General features: G+C 42.8%; 1 protein-coding gene across 1 annotated transcript; it reads left to right on the top strand.

Annotated features, from left to right (window-relative positions):
* The first annotated feature begins 834 nt into the window (after positions 1 to 834).
* LOC109890219 (kelch domain-containing protein 8A-like) lies at positions 835 to 20100 on the top strand. Its single transcript, XM_020482204.2, has 8 exons — positions 835 to 1647; positions 10592 to 11013; positions 11198 to 11408; positions 11671 to 11835; positions 12210 to 12428; positions 15179 to 15280; positions 18295 to 18443; positions 18528 to 20100. Exons 2-8 carry the CDS (start codon positions 10849 to 10851, stop codon positions 18576 to 18578), a joined length of 1062 nt encoding a protein of 353 aa, XP_020337793.2. The 5' UTR covers positions 835 to 1647; positions 10592 to 10848; the 3' UTR covers positions 18579 to 20100.
* Positions 20101 to 20897: the final 797 nt, after the last annotated feature.

The following is a 20897-nucleotide window of genomic DNA, read 5'->3' as shown; positions in this document are numbered from 1 at the left end:
TCTATCACTCCAGTGTTTAATTGCTCAATTGTAATTATTTTGCCACTATGGCCTGTTTATTGCCTTACCTCCCTAATCTTACTTAATTTGCACACCCTGTATATAGCCTTTTCTATTGTGTTATTGACTGTACATTTGTTTATTCCATGTGTAACTCTGTGTTGTTTCTGTCGCTCTGCTTTGCTTTATCTTGGCCAGATCGCAGTTGTATATGAGAACTTGTTCTCAACTGGCCTACCTGGTTAAATAAAAAATAAAAACATTTAATTTAGTATAGATGAACAAAAGTGAAGTTATGAGAAAAGCTTTGAACTTCATGATGTAGGCCTGCTGTGGTGTATGGCATTCCAGGCCATAAAATGTGCCTACAGAGGATATTATGATAGATCTAAACGAGTTCATTCAATGGCACTGATACACAGACATTGACAGAAAAAGTTGAGTTAAATGACAAACACAAACAAAAGGAATATTAGATATAACATTTTATTGACACAATTCTGCAGAGCTATGTACTCACTATAAAATATTCATGCAGTGATTTGAGTTGAGTCGACTGAAGGCAATACATGTCAGTGATTTACTTTTTATGCAAAACTAAATGCATAAAAGTGTGTCAAAGTGCGATGTGGGTTATCGGTACAGCAGTCTCTTTCCGATTTCTACAGTTAAAGTATGAATGACAATTAGTAGGCTACGGTGAAGGCAGAAATGTATACTTCAAGTGTGACCCACATAATGACGATGGATGGAAGTGGCTGGGTTTGTTTGAAAATGTTTTTTAAGAGTGCGGTACCTCAAGAGACTGCCCGTTTCACAGCGAGGATAGAAGAGAGAGGGTGTGTCTATTAGGCTACTTGAGTGGCTTATTGCACTGAAACCTCTCTCCATCTCTCAGCCTGGCCAGGGGAAACGCCGACGGATAGAAGGCATGGGTGCACCTGGACCGCGTGAAGATCGTAATGTAACTGAGAAGGATTCATAAAAATATTGTCGCTTTTAATGTGACCGGCCGATCGTTTGTGCGCCGCGTCCGCAACTTCTCTGGGGAGTGTGGGTGCACCTCTCGGTGTTCCGAAAACTCAGTCGCCGGAAGCTCTACAGCCTCTTATTGTATGTGGGGGCTTCCTATTCCTAATAATAGCCTTACTTCTACATACAAAACGTTGTTTCAGTATACCAGTCATTTATTTTTGGTTTGCTGTGTCATTCAGACGAATTGCGGCGTAAATAAAACAACGTTGAATTGATATTGTAGGCTACAGAAACAACAAAGTTATTAGCATCCTTAACGTTGTTTTGTACATACTTCAGTGTATATTGCGCTGACTGGATACATTGTCATTCAATTTGATCATACAAGGCCTCAAATATTGATCGTGTTCATAAATCTTCTGTTTGAATTTATACCGCGTTCAGATCATGTCGGAAACTCGGGACGTCCGGGTTAAAATGAACGTACGTTTTTTACGTAGAGCTTCCTATTGGTTGGTTCTGGTTTATCCCAAGTGTGAAACTCGGGGTCCGAATCTACCGCCTAGGTTAGCAAATCGGACATTACGTCTTTCCGACATGATATGCATATGGCATCACCATACACTTCCGCTTATGCTCAATTACCCTGGGGATGAGATCCGTTTGAACTATGTAAGTATTAAAAGACTTTCAGGTCATCATGATGCACCTTAATACAAAACAGATAAAAGTGTGCAATACATTCAGTAGATTATAAGCCTATTATTCATGGTGATACACCTATTATCTATTTTTATGTTCTAATTTGTTATTTTTTTTACAAGTGGTAAGATGATGATGAGGATTGTGATGATGATGATGGTGTTGTTGTGGTGGTTGTTGTTGTTGATAAAGATGATGATGACTGTGCTTGTAGTGCTGAGGAGAATGATGCTGAAGATAATGAATTATTCTTTCTGAAATGTCATCTGTTTGTTATGCTGTCTGAATGTCTCACCCCCAGCCCAATCGCACGCTATACAGCTAGGAGCAAGGCTGAGAGATCTGGGACACTCTCTGAGCTGAATATAGACTGAAATCCCCTTCTCTCTTTTCTTCTCGTCTCATCTCCTCCTTCTCACCTCCTCCTGTCCTCTCAGTGCTTATTGATTACTTACAATCATAAAAACCCTATAGATCAGTGGGCTTGTGCATTGAGCTACCCTATGGGATTTATGGTAAATTAATAAATATAAGATCAAGGCCAGAAATTAAATAGGGAGACCTGGTCCTGTAGGCTCTCGTTTCTCTCTCTCTCTCTCTCTCTCTCTCTCTCTCTCTCACACACACACACACACGCACACACACGCACACTAGTAATTAAGTATAAAACCCTAGGGATTGTGTCCCAGGCTTCCCAACCATCAATAACTCTACTTGTTCTTTATTGCTCTCTCAATAATCTCTCTTTCTCTACCTCAGCGAAACTCTCTCCTTTATCCCACTCCTCCTCAATACTCTCCTCATCTCTCTTTCCTTCTTTCTGCTCTCCCTGTCTGCACTCATGCCTTCTCCAGGCTGCCACATTGGATAAAGTCATTCTAATGGGGCTCTTTCACATCAGCCAGTGTACTGAGTGTCCGTGTGTCTCCAAGTGTGTATGCGTGTTTGTTCCCAGGGGGTAATGTGCAATATGTCTCAATTGAGTATACCGTCCAATGGCTTACATAACAGAATGCCTAAAGTATGTGTCCTCCGTTTTATGCCTTGATACCTACATGCATACAGTTTGTTCTAGAGGTCGGCCGATTATGATTTTTCAATGCTGATACTGTTACCGATTATTGGAGGACAAAAAAAGCCGATAACGAGTAATCTCCCATTTTTATATATATATTTGTAATAATGACACAACAATACTGAATGAACAATGAACACTTCTATTTTAACTTAATATAATACATATATAAAATCTAATCTCAAATAAACAATGAAACATGTTCAATTTGGTTTAAATAATGCAAAAACACAGTGTAGGAGAAGAAAGTAAAATCACAATATGTGCCTAACGTTTAAGTTCCTTCCTCAGAACATGAGAACATATGAGTCTTCAATATTCCCAGGTAAGACGTTTTAGGTTGTAGTTATTATAGGAATTATATAACAATTTCTCTCTATACCATTTGTATTTCATATACCTTTGACTATTGGATGTTCTTATAGGCACTATAGTATTGCCAGCCTAATCTCGGGAGTTGATAGGTTTGATGTCCTAAACAGTGCTTTGCTTCAAGCATTGCTAAGAGCTGCTGGCAAACGCAGGAGAAGGCTGTTTGAATGAATGCTTACAAGCCTGCTCCTGCCTACCGTCAGACTGCTCTATCAAATATCAAATCATAGACTTAATTATAATATTATAAACACACAGAAATACGAGCCTTAGGTCATTAATTTTCAATCATTCATTTTAATCTCTGAAACTGGAAACACTTATCTCCCTCACTAGCTTTAAGAATCAACTGTCAGAGCAGCTCACAGATTACTGCACCTGTACATAGCCCACCTACAATTTAGCCCAAACCACTACCTCTTTCCCAACTGTATTTATTTATATTTTATTTTTTATTTTGCTCCTTTGCACCCCATTATTTTTATTTCTACTTTGCACATTCTTCCACTGCAAATCTACCATTCCAGTGTTTTACTTGCTATATTGTATTTACTTTGCCACCATGGCCTTTTTTTGCCTTTACCTCCCTTATCTCACCTCATTTGCTCACATCGTATATAGACTTGTTTATACTGTATTATTGACTGTATGTTTGTTTTACTCCATGTGTAACTCTGTGTCGTTGTATGTGTCGAACTGCTTTGCTTTATCTTGGTCAGGTCGCAATTGTAAATGAGAACTTGTTCTCAACTTGCCTACCTGGTTAAATAAAGGTGTAATAATAATAATAATAAATTAATATGGTAAAATCCAGAAACTATTATTTCGAAAACAAAACGTTCATTATTTCAGTGAAATACGGAACCGTTCCGTATTTTATCGAACGGGTGGCAACCTTAAGTCTAAATATTGCTGTTACATTGCACAACCTTCAATGTTATGTCATAATTATGTAAAATTCTGGCAAATTAATTATAGTCTTTGTTAGGAAGAAATGGTCTTCACACAGTTCGCAACGAGCCAGGCGGCCCAAACTCCTGCATATACCCTGACTCTGTTGCACAGAACGCAAGAGAAGTTACACAATTTCCCTAGTTAATATTGCCTGAATTTCTTTTAACTAAATATACAGGTTTTTTAAAAATATACTTGTGTATTGATTTTAAGAAAGGCATTGATGTTTATGGTTAGATACATTTGTGCAAACGATTGTTCTCTTTTCGAAAATGCGCTTTTGTTAAATCATCACCAGTTTGGCGAAGTTGAAGTAGGCTGTGATTCGATGATAAATTAACAGGCACCGCATCAATTATATGCAACGCAGGACACGCTAGATAAACTAGTAATATCATCAACCATGTGTAGTAAACTAGTAATTATGTTTAGATTGATTGTTTTTTTATAAGATGAGTTTAATGCTAGCTAGCACCTTACCTTGGCTTCTTGCAGCCACCTGGTCCATTTGATGCTGCACTCGCGTAACAGGTGGTCAGCCTGCCACGCAGTCTCCTCGTGGATTGCAATGTAATCGGCCGTAAATCTGTTAATTGGCCGATAGAATGTCTCCCTATCTATGTTTTTGATGATTTAATTTCTAACTGCCACACCACCTTCTATCCGCTTGTGCTGCCTGTATGTACGCTGCTGGGTTGCTATGGAAACTATTGGTCTGCTTTTACAGCAGCTGTTTACTCACATGCAGACAGCATACAAACACACACACACACACACACACACACACACACACACACACACACACACACACACACACACACACAAACACACACACACACACACACACACACACACACACACACACACAAGAGATGCCAGGAGGGCGAGACAGACATTAGCCTTTTAACAGAGAGAGATTAGATACTTACTTGGCCAACTATTCCTCCAACTCTGCCAACAATCTATCCCAACTCTCTTCTTGTCCTATGTTCTGAAACCCATATTCATTTATTTAGATAGAGCTATGTGGGGCTGCTAATTGCTCATAAGAAATTAAGATGTTTGAGAGAGAGAAAGAGCAGTAGCAGTGTAGTGGAGAGAGCTGACATTCAATTCAAGGCATTACCTCAGCCTCCTCTCAGCGTTGCTGTTGTGTATAAACCATCAGTATCGGTGTATCAGTCATCAGATATTGGTCATCGGGTCAAACCCCCTGAGAGAGCGAGAGAGAGAGGTTAGATTTAATGAGGGATGTGTATAGCCACTCAGTGTTCTGGCCTCTGCCCACAACCTTACAATCAGCTATTCTCCAACCTTGGTCCTTTAGTCCAGCACCACTAACGCACCTGACTCAACTACTCAACTGCCGGAACTTGACTATCTCTATTGCTGTGTGGTAGTGTTGGGCTGTAACAAAAGCCTGCGCACCCTGTAGATCTCCAGGACCAGGGTTGGTAATCACTAAGCTCGGAGTAGAGCAGCTCCAAGAGATGCATTTGTCTGTTAAGATGTAGAAGATGTTGCTGAGAGTCAACATCTGTCACTGTTAGTTAATGTATTACTGTGTGTGATGATATCGGTACGCTCATACTGTACAACATGTTGTGAAGGAAAGGGAACTGCGTCCTATCAACAGCGGAGCCATTTAAACTAAATCAAACATCAATATTGTTGTTATTGTAATGTTCATAGACAACAACAACAGCGAGGCACAAGGCAGGCACCATTTCGTTTGTCAGAAAGCGGGAGAGCATTGCTGATGCTAATGAATGCAATCAGAACAGAGTATGAAATTCTTCGAATCAACTTTTTTAATGATGAGAAGTAACGATGAGATTTTCTCATTTCTATATTTGGGCCTGTAGGGAGAATGTTCTTCTTGCTCTTGGTCTTGTAATAGGCAGTAATGTTAGCCTTCAGGGTGGTATGACGCTGTGAGAGACTGCCTCCCTGAAATGTACCGTATTAAAGCTGTGTAAACAACTAATAATAGCATGAGCAGTATACTGCAGTATAGCAAGCCCTCAAGCTGGTAAATCACTATGGTAAAACTGCTGTGAGGAGTAATGTATGAAAAGGTACTACATAAGCAGTTTTAACGTATGTTTGATTCTATCCCCCTCTGGTCTCTGTCTGGGAGTTTGTCTAATGGGGCCAGTACTGTTATTGAAATGTGTTTGGCATGAGTCATCCACCTTATTGTGAACAGTCTTGTATGAGTGGAATAAAGCTGTGTTGGACTGTATTTACACTGAATGACCAGCAGTTTTATAGCGTTAGCAATGAGTGGCTCTCCTGGGTGTCAGTTCACTTTCAGCCAACCCCAGCATGAACACTGCTATTAGAGCAGGATTAAGACCTGTTACAAAAAAACCTGACTACTACCTCACACACACACACACACACACACACACACACACACACACACACACACACACACACACACACACACACACACACACACACACACACACACACACACACACACACACACACCTTGCTCTGACTCCACTGCTCACACTGCAGTGGTTCTGAGGTGTGGGGAGTAAAGCACTATTTGAATACTGCAGGCTAATTAAATGTTAGTCGTTAAACAATCCCTTGCTTGGCCGTTTTCACCCTGTAGGGAGAGAGAGAGAGAGAGAGAGAGAGAGAGAGAGAGAGTAAAAAAGGGGAGCGATAGGGGACAGATGGAGTGGGGGAGAGAGGAGAGACAATAGGGAGACCGTTGGGAGTATGCCACCACCACGATCATACCAAGCTCCTTGTATTTGAAACATTGACTAATAGCTTTGCTGAGGATTACATTATAACTAAAGTTGGCAGTCGACTCGTGCCTATATAGGGATCGAAGGAGACTAACTAACTAATTAAAAGTATGAAAAGAAACTCATGCTGATTGTGAATTACTTCCTTGGGTGCTGGTGGGACTACTGTTGATCTCAAGCTGTTCAAGCAGTTCATTAAGAAAAGATGTGGCGAAGCAAATCGGTTACTGATTGCAATTAATACGCTCTGCAAGGCACACCAGGAGAAAGCAATTCTGTCTCACTAACAAGACTCTGCCTGTCTGGGTCAGAGTGGAGAACAACACCACAGCTTTTATTTGCTGTTATGCTTTCCTTCTTTAATCCATTATTAAAACCAAACCAAGAAATATACTGGCTGGCTGGCCATCTATACCCTGGCCTCGCAACTCCAAAACATGTCACTGTTTCTATGGTAACCCACTCCTGCCCTCAAAAGTTACACAGTGGAGAATTTTTTTTTCTTCTAAAAGAAGCGTCTATCTTTCTTTATTCTCTTTGTGCATGCATCCTTCCTTTTATTTGTCTAGAGAGAGAGAGAGAATATATCTGATGCTAGTTCTTGGTCCCAAGAAACAAAGAGATCTTCTGTTGGATCTGATAATTAATCTTTATGGTTGTACAGTCGTCTCAAATAAAACTGTGAAGGACCTCAGCAGTACTTTGTTCTGATCTCTCTTTTGACAAACATATCAAGAATATTTCAAGGACAGCGTTTTTCCATTTCCGTAACATTGCAGAAAAGCTAATCAATGCTTTTGTCATTTCTAGATTAGACTACTGGAGGGCTCTACTTTCCGGCTACCCGGATAAAGCCCTAAATAAACTTCAGTTAGTGCTAAACACGGCTTCTAGAATCTTGACTAGAACCAAAAAATGTGATCACATTTCTCCAGTGCTAGCCTCTCTACACTGGCTTCTTGTTAAGGCTAGGTTTTACTGCTAACCTGTAAAGCATGACATGGTTTTGCTCCTACCTATCTCTCCGATTTGGTCCTGCTGTACATACCTACACGTACGATACGGTCACAAGACGCAGGCCTCCTTATTGTCCATAGAATTTCTAAGCAAACAGCCGGATGCAGGGCTTTCTCCTATAGAGCTCAATTTTTATGAAATGGTCTGCCTATCCATGTGAGAGACGCGGACTCTGTCTCGACCTTGAAGTCTTTATTGAAGACTCATCTCTTCAATAGGTCCTATAATCAGCAATGTCTCAGAGTAGTAAGTTGGTGGTTTGCGGATATCCTTTTAGTGGTGTTGGGGCTGTACTTTGGCAAGGTGGGAGGGGTTATATCCTGCCTGGTTGGCCCTGTCGGGGGTATCGTCGGACAGGGTCACGGTGTCTCCCGACCCCTCGTGTCTCAGCCTCCAGTATCTATGCTGCAATAGTTTGTGTCGGGGGGCTAGGGTCAGTCTGTTATATCTGGTGTAATTCTCCTGCCTTATCTAGGACCATGCCTCAGGACTACCTGGCCTGTCCCCAGTCTACCTGGTCGTGCTGCTGCAGTTTCAACTGTTCTGCCTGCGGCTATGGAACCTTGACCTGTTCACCGGACGTGCTACCTTGTCCCGGACCTGCTGTTTTCGACTCTGTCTCTCTACTGCACCTGCTGTCTTAAACTCTGAATGCTTGGCTATGAAAAGCCAACTGACATTTACTCCTGAGGCGCTGACCTGTTGCACCCTCTACAACCACTGTGAATATTATTATTTGACCCTGCTGGTCATCTAAGAACGTTTGAACATCTTGGCCATATACTGTTATAATCTCAACCTGGCACAGCCAGATGAGGATTGTCCACCTTTCAGAGCCTGGTTCCTCTCTAGATTTCTTCCTAGGTTCTGGCCTTTCTATTAAGTTTTTGCTAGCCACCGTGCTTCTACATATGCATTGCTTGCTGTTTGGGGTTTTAGGCTGGGTTTCTGTATAGCACTTTGTGACATCGGCTGATGTAAAAAGGGCTTTATAAATACATTTGATTGATTGAGAGATTGACTAACTAAACATACATTGTTGAATGTGCCAAACTCACACAAGTTACCTCGCAGGAAAAAAGACATACTGAAATAAGCCAATTATGTTTGAGTGATGTGGACCCAAGCACTTCGCATACTAAAGGCTTTTTGTCAATGAAGCCTAATGATATCCATGTTTTATATTACCCACCCACACTCTGTGTGATGTGTGGGGGTGTTAATGGGTTGTCAATGCTCAGAAGAAATAGATATTTTGTAAGTGATCCTGTGGCTACCAGAGTTTTAGCTGTGGACTCTTATGTAATTTACATTTGACTTTGTAGTCATTTACTGTAGCAGATGCTCTTATTTAAGATACTCTTTGAAAAGCAAGGGTTTCAGATGTTTTCAGAAGATGGGCAGGGACTCTGCTGTTCTAGGTTTAGGTGTAGAAGGGCCAAGCGACCAGAGTTGGTGTCGTTAAACTTATTTTCAAAGAGGTTGACAAAGTCGTCCGCAGAGAGGGAGGAGGGAAAGGAAGGGGCGGAGGATGAAGGAGGGAGGAGAAGGTGGAAAAGAGTTTTCTCAGGTTAGAGACAGAAGGTTATAATTTAGAGTAATACAAAGCGCATACAGAGCAACAGAAGGTAGAGAGGAGGGAGTGGAAGGTTGATAGGTCCTCTGGAAATGTAGTTTCCCTCCATTTTCACTCAGCTGCCCGCAACCCTGTTCTGGAAGCAGTGAGTCACTCAGACAATGTTTCAGGAGGGGAGGGCCAAGACGGGTAGGAGGAAAGGGGACAGTGCGTGTCATAGGATGCGGGAAGTGATGAGAGTAGGGTTGAAGAGGCAGAATCAGGAGAGAGGAGGGAGAAGGGTTTAGCAGAAGGGAGAGATGATAGGATAAATGAGGAGAAAGTAGTGGGACAGAGAGAGTGAAGATTGCGACATGGTGCATGACCATCTGGGTAGGGGCTGAGTGGCTAGGGTTGGAGGAAAGGCAGACAGAAAAGGAAAATAGTGATCAGAGACGTGGAGGAGGTTGCAGTGAGATTAGTAGGCGAACAGCATCTTGTAAAGATGAGGTCAAGCATATTGCCAGTCTTGTATGTGGGAGGGGACTGGCAAAGGGTGAGGTCAAAAGAGGCAAGAAGGGGAAACAGAGTTGGAAAGAAATTACTTGAAGGCAGATGTCAAGAGGTTGGTCTCCAGGGAACGAGTGGCAGTGACAGCATGGAATTCAAATGAGGAGATGGACAGGTGAGTGAGGCCACCACTGTGACGACCAGATGCTCTCGGACTGAGAGAACACTGAGCTGATCCACCATGCGGCTGCTGCTGCTCAGTCACACTGTCTGTGTGGGTAGAAGAAATAGGTTACAGGCAATAACTAGACACGGAGAGAGAGGAGGAAGAGGGAGGGGGATGTGGGGATGTGGGGAAGGGAAGGCTGGTTGCCTGGTTACTGATGGATGTTTTCCTCTGCTTGTAAAGCCCAATTCATCCTGATTGTGTACACAGCTAAAGAGGGCCATGACACACACACACACACACACAGCCAAAGGCCACAACAGAACATCCAATCTATTCAATAGTAAATAGCTGTAGGTTGCTTTGATTAGAAGCATCTGCTAAATGACCATATTATTCTGAGTCAGTGGGAACTTAGATAAGTACTCTTCTATTGGATTATATTACATTGTCTTTCCTGTTCCATACCAATCTTCCTTCCCTCTCATTTCCTCCAGGACCTAGTACGAGCCGGTGGTCAACTCCAGGGAAAGAGCCTCCGGTTGGTCTTTGCTGACCTTGCTCCATCCACTATCTCTGGTCCTCCACCTAGTTCTTTGGATCTCCTGACAACACCACTCTCTCGACTCTTCCCGTTGACACGGCACTATACCCAGGGGTGCTAACCCTGTCCATCTCCATCTCTGGTTTCCTGGAACCACCTCTCCCTCACCTCTCCCCCAGCAACCCTTCCCCTCCCTGGTCTGAGATATAGATGTCTGTGCCCTCGGCCTTGGAGTTCCACTGGCAGAGCCTGGCTCGGCTGCCAAGCGGGCGTGTCTACCACTCCCTGGCGGAGGTGGGGGGGCAGATGTACATGCTGGGGGGCTGTGATGCTGCAGGGAGGCCCTCCCCAGCCCTGGAACTATATTCTCCAGAGGTAGGTTGGAGCATACACACCTGCACGCACACACACACACATACACACACACACACACAAACACACAACCCACACACACACAAAAACACAACGCACACAGGATTAAACACAGAACGCATCGGTTCAAACATTTACACAGGACTAATCGACCATGTAATTGATTACACTTTTTTGTTGTTTTCAGGGGGACCAGTGGCTAAGCTTGCCCCCCATGCCCACCCCTCGGGCGGGTGCGGCAGTTGCGGTGCTGGGCAAGCAGATCCTGGTGGTGGGTGGTGTGGGGGAGGACCAGTGCCCTCTCAAGGTTGTGGAGGTGTACAACACAGAGGAGGGGAGGTGGAGGAAGAGGAGCGCCCTCAGAGAAGCACTGATGGGGGTGGCCGTCACTGTAAAAGGTGTGTTGGGTAGGAGGTGGCTGTCGCTGTGAAAGGTGTGTAGGCGGGGGGGTGGCTGTCGTTGTTAAAGGTGTATAGGTGGGGGGTGGTCGTTGTGAAAAGTGTGTAGGGTGGGAGGTGGCTGTCGCTGTGAAAGGTATGTAGGGTGGGGGGTGACACAAGGAAATATATACTTGCATTCTGTACATGGCCAGATCCATGTTAATGGCTTAGTTTCTCACTCTCACTCCTCCACCTTTCTCTCTCTCACCCTTCTCTGTAGATGGGCGTGCGTTGGCAGTGGGTGGTATGGGTTCAGACCTGCTCCCTCGTAGTATACTACAGCAGTATGACCTGAGGAAGAATGTGTGGGCACTACTGCCCCCTATGCCCACACCGCGATATGATGCTACAGCACACCTACTGGGCAACAAGATCTATGTGGCAGGTAAGTAAAGGGTGTGCGTGTTTGGGTGTCTGTACATGCTTGTGTGCATGTTTGGGTGTCTGTTCATGCTTGTGTGCGTGTTTGGGTGTCTGTTCATGCTTGTGTGCATGTTTGGGTGTCTGTTCATGCTTGTGTGCGTGTTTGGGTGTCTGTTCATGCTTGTGTGCGTGTTTGGGTGTCTGTTCATGCTTGTGTGCGTGTTTGGGTGTCTGTTCATGCTTGTGTGCGTGTTTGGGTGTCTGTTCATGCTTGTGTGCGTGTTTGGGTGTCTGTTCATGCTTGTGTGCGTGTTTGGGTGTCTGTTCATGTTTGTGTGCGTGTTTGACAGTTTGCACGTGTAATGTGTATACTAAGTGTGTGTGTGTTCTTTTTAGGTGGGCGTCAGTGTAAGCGCACGTTGAAGGTCTTTGAGGTATTTGATTCAGAGACACGCTCCTGGAGTACACTACCCAACATGCCGTGTAAACGTTCGTACGGTGGCGTGTTCTGGGACAGTTCGGGGAGGCTGTGTCTGCTGGGGGGGCTAAGGAAGGGAGGGGGCCACCAGAGCTCCAAGTTCACCAAGAATGTCAACATCTTTGATACTAACCAGGGTAAGAAGCACAAAAAAAAACACATACACAAGACACATACAAATGCATTTAAGTGCACTGATTTCCTCTCCAGGTACACAATAAAGTTATATTTCTCTCCAAATAAAAGCTAGGTGTATGCTGCATACACACACACACCTCAAAAAACGACTTATCTTCCGTCTCACAGAAAATGAATATCAAATGGTCAAATTGAAAAGAGACCAGGAAGAGAAAAGTAAGAGCCATACCCAGGTAAAAAATCAATAAGTCATTTCAAACAATAGGGTGTTTTGTCACGCATTTAGATTTTCCTATTTTTACCAGTCGAAGCCAAATGAAAGAAGCAGTGGGAGTCTGAATACTAATCTAACACCACGGTGAGAATGTCTGTCTGGCCAGCTGGCTGGGTTTTACTCCAGAGATATCAGATAGACATTTACTCTACCTTCCTCCATACCTTCCTCATCACACACACACACACACACACACACACACACACACACACACACACACACACACACACACACACACACACACACACACACACACACACACACACACACACACACACACACACACACACATACACACACACACACACACACACAAATAAGGCCCTCACACACACACACTCATCACTCACACACACAGTAAACAATAAACAATAAGGCCCATTCACTCCCCCTCCCAATCTAATCTAAGTGGAGATGAGATGGGAGATGAGCTACAGTGAGGAGGGAGGGATGTGTTTAAATTACAGGATTCAGAAACAGATTGTGTTATTATCTGCCTTCCTCCACAGATGGTCATGCTGTCTGCAACTCTCACACTGGGATATTATACTCTGTAGCTCACTCATTGTTAGATTTACCCAGGAGACATTTATTTAGATATCTGAATATATGGCTCTGGATTGACCTAGAATCCAATGTCTTGACAGAATGTTGACAGAATGTTGACAGAAAATGTGTGTGCAAAATAGCAACAACAAGGAAGTCCTGTGGGAGAAAACAGCTTGTTAATGAGATGTCGAAGGAAAATGGCAAGAATCGTGCAAGCTAACAGGCAGGCAAATAACGGCGCAGAATAGTGGTGTGCAGAACGGCATCTCAGAACACACAACTCGCCAGTCCTTGTCACAGATGGGCTATTGCAGACCATACCAGGTTCCACTCCTGTTGAGGAGTGGAAAAACATTCCCTGGTCCATTGAATCCCCGTTCCTGTTGCGCCATGCTGATGGCAGAGTCAGGATTTGGCATAAGCAGCATGAGTCCATGGCCCCATCCTGCCTTGTGTCAACGGCACAGGCTAGTGGTGGTGGTGTAATGGTGTATGGAATGTTTTTCTGGCACACATTAAGTACCTTGATTCCAATTGAGCAACGTTTTCTTGCCCCAGAGAATTTGGGCTGTTCTAGAGACAAAAGGGGGGTCAGACCCAATACTAGATGGGTGTACCTAATAATAAACTGGCCACTGAGTGTAGATTACATTGATAAAAGTAGAATATTAAAATGACTCCAATATACAAAGACAGACATTGTGTAATATGACATAACTCATAACAAATTAGAGCACCGGATTTTCTAGTATCCAGAATTGGGTTCTCCATGTCTGACTGTAGCTCATCATGATCTGTTCAATGGAAAACCACTAACTACCAAAGCCTCTACAAAACTGTAGAAAATACATCACACTAATGCACACTCTCTGTATACAAGATACACTCACACACAGCCCAGCACATACAGTACATTAACTACACAACTGCAATATCTCCAGTCCCTTCTAGTTCAGCTATCTGTAGTAGAGCAACTAAACTCTCTGAACCGTTCTTCCCGCTAGTGTGTTAGTGTGTGCCCCTCCCTCTGAATCTGAAGGAAAAAGGGAACTTAGTGCTGAATATGATATGTTTTAAAAAGTTATTTGGAGGAAGCCCCTGAGAGTGCCAGCCAGCCAACACTTCAACAACAAAGGCCCTGGCAGTGAGTCGCAGAGCAGTGTGCCCGTCGCCAGCTGTGCTCTGCCTTATTCCCTTTCAAGCTCAAATATGGGCTGGATTGGCAACAGTTCATTAACAAAGTGCTTTTATCTGCTCTGGTTATGTTTTCGTCTCTGTGTCTCCCTCTGTATTTCTCTTCCTCTCTCTCTGTGGAGCTGATTGTGAAGTCAGAGACACTAAACTCACGCAGGCTTGGGTTTCTTACAGACAACATAAAAGCTTTAAAAGAGTCTTTGAAAAAGAAAAAAATCTCCCTAGTCGCTGTTTCTCTGAAATAGTTTCACTGTCTTTAGCAGCACAAATGTTTGCCTAAGTAGAACTGTAAATAATATGCCAATTTACTGTAATAGTCATCCCCTGCCAGACTGCTGGAGGAAAATAACTTGTTTTTCTCCTTTGCAATTGAAGTGTTCAGATTGGATGGTTTTACAGGAAATGTACCCTATTTTCTTACTTCTAATATCTGGGGCCATGACCTGGTAGCTTGGTGTGTGTGTGGACATTTGTATTCAAGGTGCATTTCTTATTGAGTTGTGGTGCCACCAGCATTCAGGCACACACCAAATTGTAACTTGCAGAATTCAAAAACAAATGGAAAAAATAAAATCGTCACCTTGCTGGAGTTTTATGCAGTGGTCAAAGTTGATTGTATACACACTTCCCTGCCTCCCCCACCCTCATTAAAATGTGGTTTACACTTGCACACACACACACACACACACACACACACACACTCTGACATCGTCCTCTCCTGTCTCCCTCCAGGGTTGTGGTTGAAGTCAGAGGACACGGTGGCCATGAAGACTAAGAGGGCTGACTTTGCCTCATCTTTCCTCAGGGGCAGGATGGTCGTAGCAGGAGGACTCGGTGAGGGAGTGTGAATGTGTGTGTATATGTGCTCATATATGTGTGTTTTTGTTGAACGTTAGTTGGTCATGACAATGTGTGATGACCATACAGTGCATTCAGAGAGTATTCAGACCCCTTGACTTTTTCCACATTTTGTTACGCTACAACCTTATTGTAAAATGGATTAAATACAATTTTACAAATATTCATCAATCTACACACAATACCCTATGTTAACAAAGTCAAACAGGTTTTTAGAAACTTTTGCTATTTTATAAAAACAAAATAACAGAAATACCTTATTTACATAAGTATTCAGATCCTTTGCTATGAGGCTCGAAAATTGAGCTTAGGTGCATCTTGTTTCCATTGATCATCCTTGAGATGTTTCTACAACTTGACTGGAGTGGTAAATTGATTGGACATGATTTGGAAAGGCACACACCGGTCTATATAAAGTCCCACAGTTGACAGTGCATGTCAGAGCAAAAACCAAGCCATGAGGTCGAAGGGATTGTCCATAGAGCTCCGAGACAGGATTGTGTCGAGGCACAGATCTGGGGAAGGGTACCAAAAAAGGTCAGAGAGGTTTGGACATGATTTGAGCAAGAACCCGATGGTCACTCTGACAGAACTCTAGAGTTCCTCTGTAGAGATGGGAGAACCTTTCAGAAGGACAACCATCTCTGCAGCACTCCATCAAACAGGCCTTTATGGTAAAGGGCCAGACAGAAGACAGAAGCCACTCCTCAGTAAATGACAGCCCGCTTGACAGGACTCTCAGAACATGAGAAACAAGATTATCTGGTCTGATGAAACCAAGATTGAACTCTTTGGTCTGAATGCCACGCCTGGAGGAAACCTGGCACCATCTTCACAGTGATGCATTGTGGTGGCAGCATTGTGCTGTGGGGATGTTTTTCAGTGACAGAGACTGGGAGACTAGTCAGGACCGAGGGAAAGATGAACGGAGCAAAGTACAGAGAGATCCTTGATGAAAACCTGCTCCAGAGCGCTCAGGACCTCAGACTGGGGCGAAGGTTCACTTTCCAACTGGACAAAGACCCTGAGCACACAGCCAAGACAACGCAGGAGTGGCTTCAGGACAAGTCTCTGAATGTCCTTGAGTGGCCAAGCTAGAGCCCGGACTTGAACCCGATTGAAAATCTCTAGAGAGACCTGAAAATGCCTCTGCAGCGACGCTTCCCATCCAACCTGACAGAGCTTGTGAGGATCAGCAGAGAAGAATGGGAGAAACTCCCCAGATACAGTTGTGCCAAACATGTAAAGTCATACCCAAGAAGACTCTAGGCCGTAATCGCTGCCAAAGTGCTGAGTAAAGGGTCTGAATACTTACAGTACCAGTTAAAAGTTGGGACACACCGACTCATTCAAGGGTTTTTATTTATGTTCACTATTTTCTACATTGTATAATAATAGTGAAGACATCCAAACTATGAAATAACACATGGAATCATGTAGTAACCAAAAAGGTGTTAAACAAAGATTCTTCAAAGTCGCCACCCTTCGCCTTGATGACAGCTTTGCACACTCTTGGCATTCTCTCAACCAGCTTCATGAGGAATGCTTTCCCAAAAGTCTTGAAGTAGTTCCAACATATGCTGAGCACTTGTTGGCTATTTTTCCTTCACTTTGTGGTCAACTCATTCCAAACCATCTCAATTGGGTTGAGGTTGGGTGATTGTGGAGGCCAGGTCATCTGATGCAGCACTCCATCACTCTTTTTCTTGGTCAAATAGCCCTTACACAGCCTGGAGGTGTGTTTTGGGTCATTGTCGTGTTGAACAAATGATTGTCCCACTAAGCGCAAACCAGATGGGATTGCGTATCGCAGCAGAATGCTGTGGTAGCCATGCTGGTTAAGTTTGCCTTGAATTCTAAATAAATCACTGACGGTGTCACCAGCAAAGCACCCCCACATCATCACACCTTCTCCTCAATGCTTGACGGTGGGAACCAGACATGTGGAGATCATCCGTTCACCAACTCTGCGTCTCACAAAGACACGGCGGTTGGAACCAAAAATCTCCAATTTGGACTCATCAGACCAAAGGACAGATTTCCACCGGTCTAATGTCCATTGCTCGTGTTTCTTTGCCCAAGCAAGTATTTTCTTATTATTGGTGTCCTTTGGTAGTGGTTTCTTTGCAGCAATTAGACCACGAAGGCCTGATTCATTTAGTCTCCTCTGAAAAGTTGATGTTGAGATTTGTCTGTTACTTTATTTAGGCTGCAATCTGAGGTGCAGTTAACTCTAATGAACTTATCCTCTGCAGCAGAGGTAACTCTGGGTCTTCCTTTCCTGTGGCAGTCCTCATGAGAGCCAGTTTCATCATAACGCTTGATGGTTTTTGTGACTTCACTTGAAGAACCTTTTAAAGTTCTTGAAATTTTCCAAATTGACTGACCTTCATGTCTTAAAGTCATGATGGACTGTTGTTTCTATTTGCTTATTTGAGCTGTTATTGTCATAAATGGACTTGCTCTTTTACCAAATATCTTCTGTATACCACCCCTACCTTGTCACAACACAACTGATTGGCTCAAATGCATTAAGGAAAGAAATTCCACAAATTAACTTTTAACAAGATACACCTGTTAATGGAATTGCATTCCAAGTGACTACCTCATGAAGATGGTTGAGAGAATGCCAAGAGTGTGCAAAGCTGTCATCAAGGCAAAGGGTGGCTACTTTGAAGAATCTCAAATATAAAGTATATTTTGATCTGTTTAACACTTTTTTGGTTACTACATGATTCCATATTTGTTATTTCATAGTTCTGATGTCTTCACTATTATTATACAATGTAGAATATAGTCGAAAAAGGTTTTTACTTTGTCATTATGGGGTATTGAGTGTATATTGGAGATTTTTATTTTTTTAATCCATTTTAGAATTAGGCTGTAACGTAGCAAATGTGGAAAAAATCAAGGGGTCTGAATAATGTACTATCGAATGCACTGTATATTGACTGTATGAACACCGTATGATGACCGTGCGTGGTCCCCAGGTCACCAGCCTTCAGTTCTGGACACGGTGGAAGCCTTCCACCCTCAGAAGAGGAAGTGGGAGAGACTGGCTCCCATGGCAATGGCGCGATGCTCTGCCTCGTCCATCGTCATCAGGGACCGCTTGCTGGTGGTGGGAGGAGTCAACCAGGTGCTGGAATATTGCTGTGCTTGTTGTCACACACACACACACACTCGCCATTTACTATCTGTCTCTGTCTAACTGTCTTTTTAGGTCCCTAGTTCAGCCCATGAGATCCTGTATGTGAAAGAGGAGTGTCTGTAGGCTAGAGGACATGACCCTTACAGGATGATTGACAGCAGGATGACCACAAGAAGATTCTGAATTATAGAACATTCTATTCAAGATCAGTGGTTCCAGTGCTTTCATAATGGCTGCTGGTCTGGGACAAGTGCAATATGTTTCCTAAGATCTACAGAGGAATAAAAAGGATGGGGAAATAATGCCACAAACACAGAACAGTGCCCTCTGCTGGGTTGTCTATGCACACTCAACTCCAACACACAGTGAGAGAACTGATATCACACAGGCTACACACACAGAGAATAGATCCCAATTATCACCATACTGACTCACATCGTACAAAATATTCTACACCAGGGATGGCCAACTTTGATGGGCGTAGGCCCACTAAAAATCTCAACTCATCATGAGGGGCCGTAGTTACTCGCGGGTCTGCGTACCCACGTGGGCACAACCACATTTCGAAATTGCGCCTTGTGTATTCTAAAAATAAAAAGGTAGCCAGTTGCACATCCCTGTTCTACACACACGAGGAGCTGGCTTTCTCTGTAAATAAGTTATTCAGAAGAGTTTTAGTAATGTAAAGATTCCTCTTCACTGTGTGTGATCTCCCTATAGAGATTCTCATTTTAACTTTTCCATCTATTGTTGTAGATTTACTGCTTGCCTTGCCTTAAACGTTTTTAACTGGACATATAGATGTGATCTTAACAGGGAGTAAAGACTAGAGCAAGGTAATACATTTTGTATTGTTACTGAGATAAATACTGTTTATTTGTTGTGTATGAAATGTGTGCAGTTTGTCAACAGTTTGATATTCCCTACTGTAGATGCAAGTGACATGTTAGTGTACACCCATCTCTAAGACCTAAGTTAGCCAACTCCTGACATACAGTACAGTACAGTATGCAGTCGCTTGGACTAGCATGAAGACATGCACTTAACTGGAGTGTGCATATAGCATGCATGCAGACATAGCAGGCATATATCTGGAGCAAGTCAAAATAATGTATATGAATTAACTCCACTACTGAAACAGAGTGTGCAATCATCAGGAGTTGACTATACCCACTGATGGAGGCCGCTGAGGGGAGGACTGGAATGGCTGGAATGGACAGAATGTATTGGTGTCAAACACAACCATGATACCATTCCATTTACTCCATTCCAGCCATTATTATGATCCATCCTCCCATCAGCAGCCTCCACTGAAACCTACATATTTGAATGGGTTGCCTATGGATTGCTATGGCAATAGGAATTATATAGGTGTGAGAAGGTTAATCATGTAATGTCTGGTTTAAAGTATATATCAAATGGTGTATGTTCTTTAATCCTATTTAAGATCTGATGCTCTTTTTAAAATCCCCATTTAAAAAATATATGTTATACTCATGATTACATGCAATACTGGTTTTCGGTTCATCTGTTTTGGTTTGTAATTAGTGCACTGTGTATTGACAATTGAATTCTGTCAAATGTACGTATTAATGAATAGCTTCATTCTCAGGATGTTATTAAAAAGCACAAACTACTGGATGAATACTTCTACAGTAAGTATGGCTTCAATGAGGTATTCTTCTAACTTGATTAGAAAATAAAACAAAAGAAGCTTAACAAAATAATTCCAATTCCAATAATTTTATATTATTGTCCATAACCTGTTGTTAAGGAAACTTTTCATCCTCTGCCATATCATGGATTCAGAGCTACAGTGAATTCGGAAAGTATTCAGACACCTTGACTTTTTCCACATTTCGTTATTTCGTTACATTTACAGTCTTATTCTAAAAAGGATTCAATAGTTTTTTTTGCGCTCATCAACCGACACACAATACCTCATAATGACAAAGCAAAAACAGGGTTTTAGAAACGTTTGCAAATGTATTAAACATATATAAACAGAAATACCTTATTTACATAAGTATTCAGACCCTTTGCTCTGAGACTCAAAATTGAGCTCAGGTGCATCCTGTTTCCATTGATCATCCTTGAGATCTTTCTACAACTTGATTGGAGTCCACCTGTGGTAAATTCAGTTGATTGGATATGATTTGGAAAGACACACCTGTGTATATAAGGTCTACAGTTGACAGTGCATGTCAGGGGCAAAAACCAAGCCATGAGGTTGAAGGAATTGTCCGTAGAGGTCCAAGACAGGACTGTGTCGAGGCACAGATCTGGGAGAGGGTACCAAAAATATCTGCAGTATTTTTTGGTACCCTCAGCAAAGGGTGGCTACTTTGAAGAATCTCAAATATAATATATATTCCTCATGAAGCTGGTTGAGAGAATGCCAAGAGTGTGCAAAGCTGTCATCAAGGCAGAGGGTGGCTACTT

This window comes from Oncorhynchus kisutch, linkage group LG5, assembly GCF_002021735.2.
Source record: "Oncorhynchus kisutch isolate 150728-3 linkage group LG5, Okis_V2, whole genome shotgun sequence".
In the NCBI taxonomy this organism is placed as follows: domain Eukaryota; kingdom Metazoa; phylum Chordata; class Actinopteri; order Salmoniformes; family Salmonidae; genus Oncorhynchus; species Oncorhynchus kisutch.
This window is presented reverse-complemented; position numbering and strand designations above follow the sequence as displayed.

Coding starts and splice junctions, on each gene's coding strand:
- LOC109890219 (XM_020482204.2), top strand. CDS start 10,849: ATGTCTGTGCCCTCGGCCTTGGAGTTCCACTGGCAGAGCCTGGCTCGG. Junction 11,836..12,209: donor CAACAAGATCTATGTGGCAG/GTAAGTAAAGGG, acceptor TGTTCTTTTTAG/GTGGGCGTCAGTGTAAGCGC. Junction 15,281..18,294: donor GGTCGTAGCAGGAGGACTCG/GTGAGGGAGTGT, acceptor CGTGGTCCCCAG/GTCACCAGCCTTCAGTTCTG.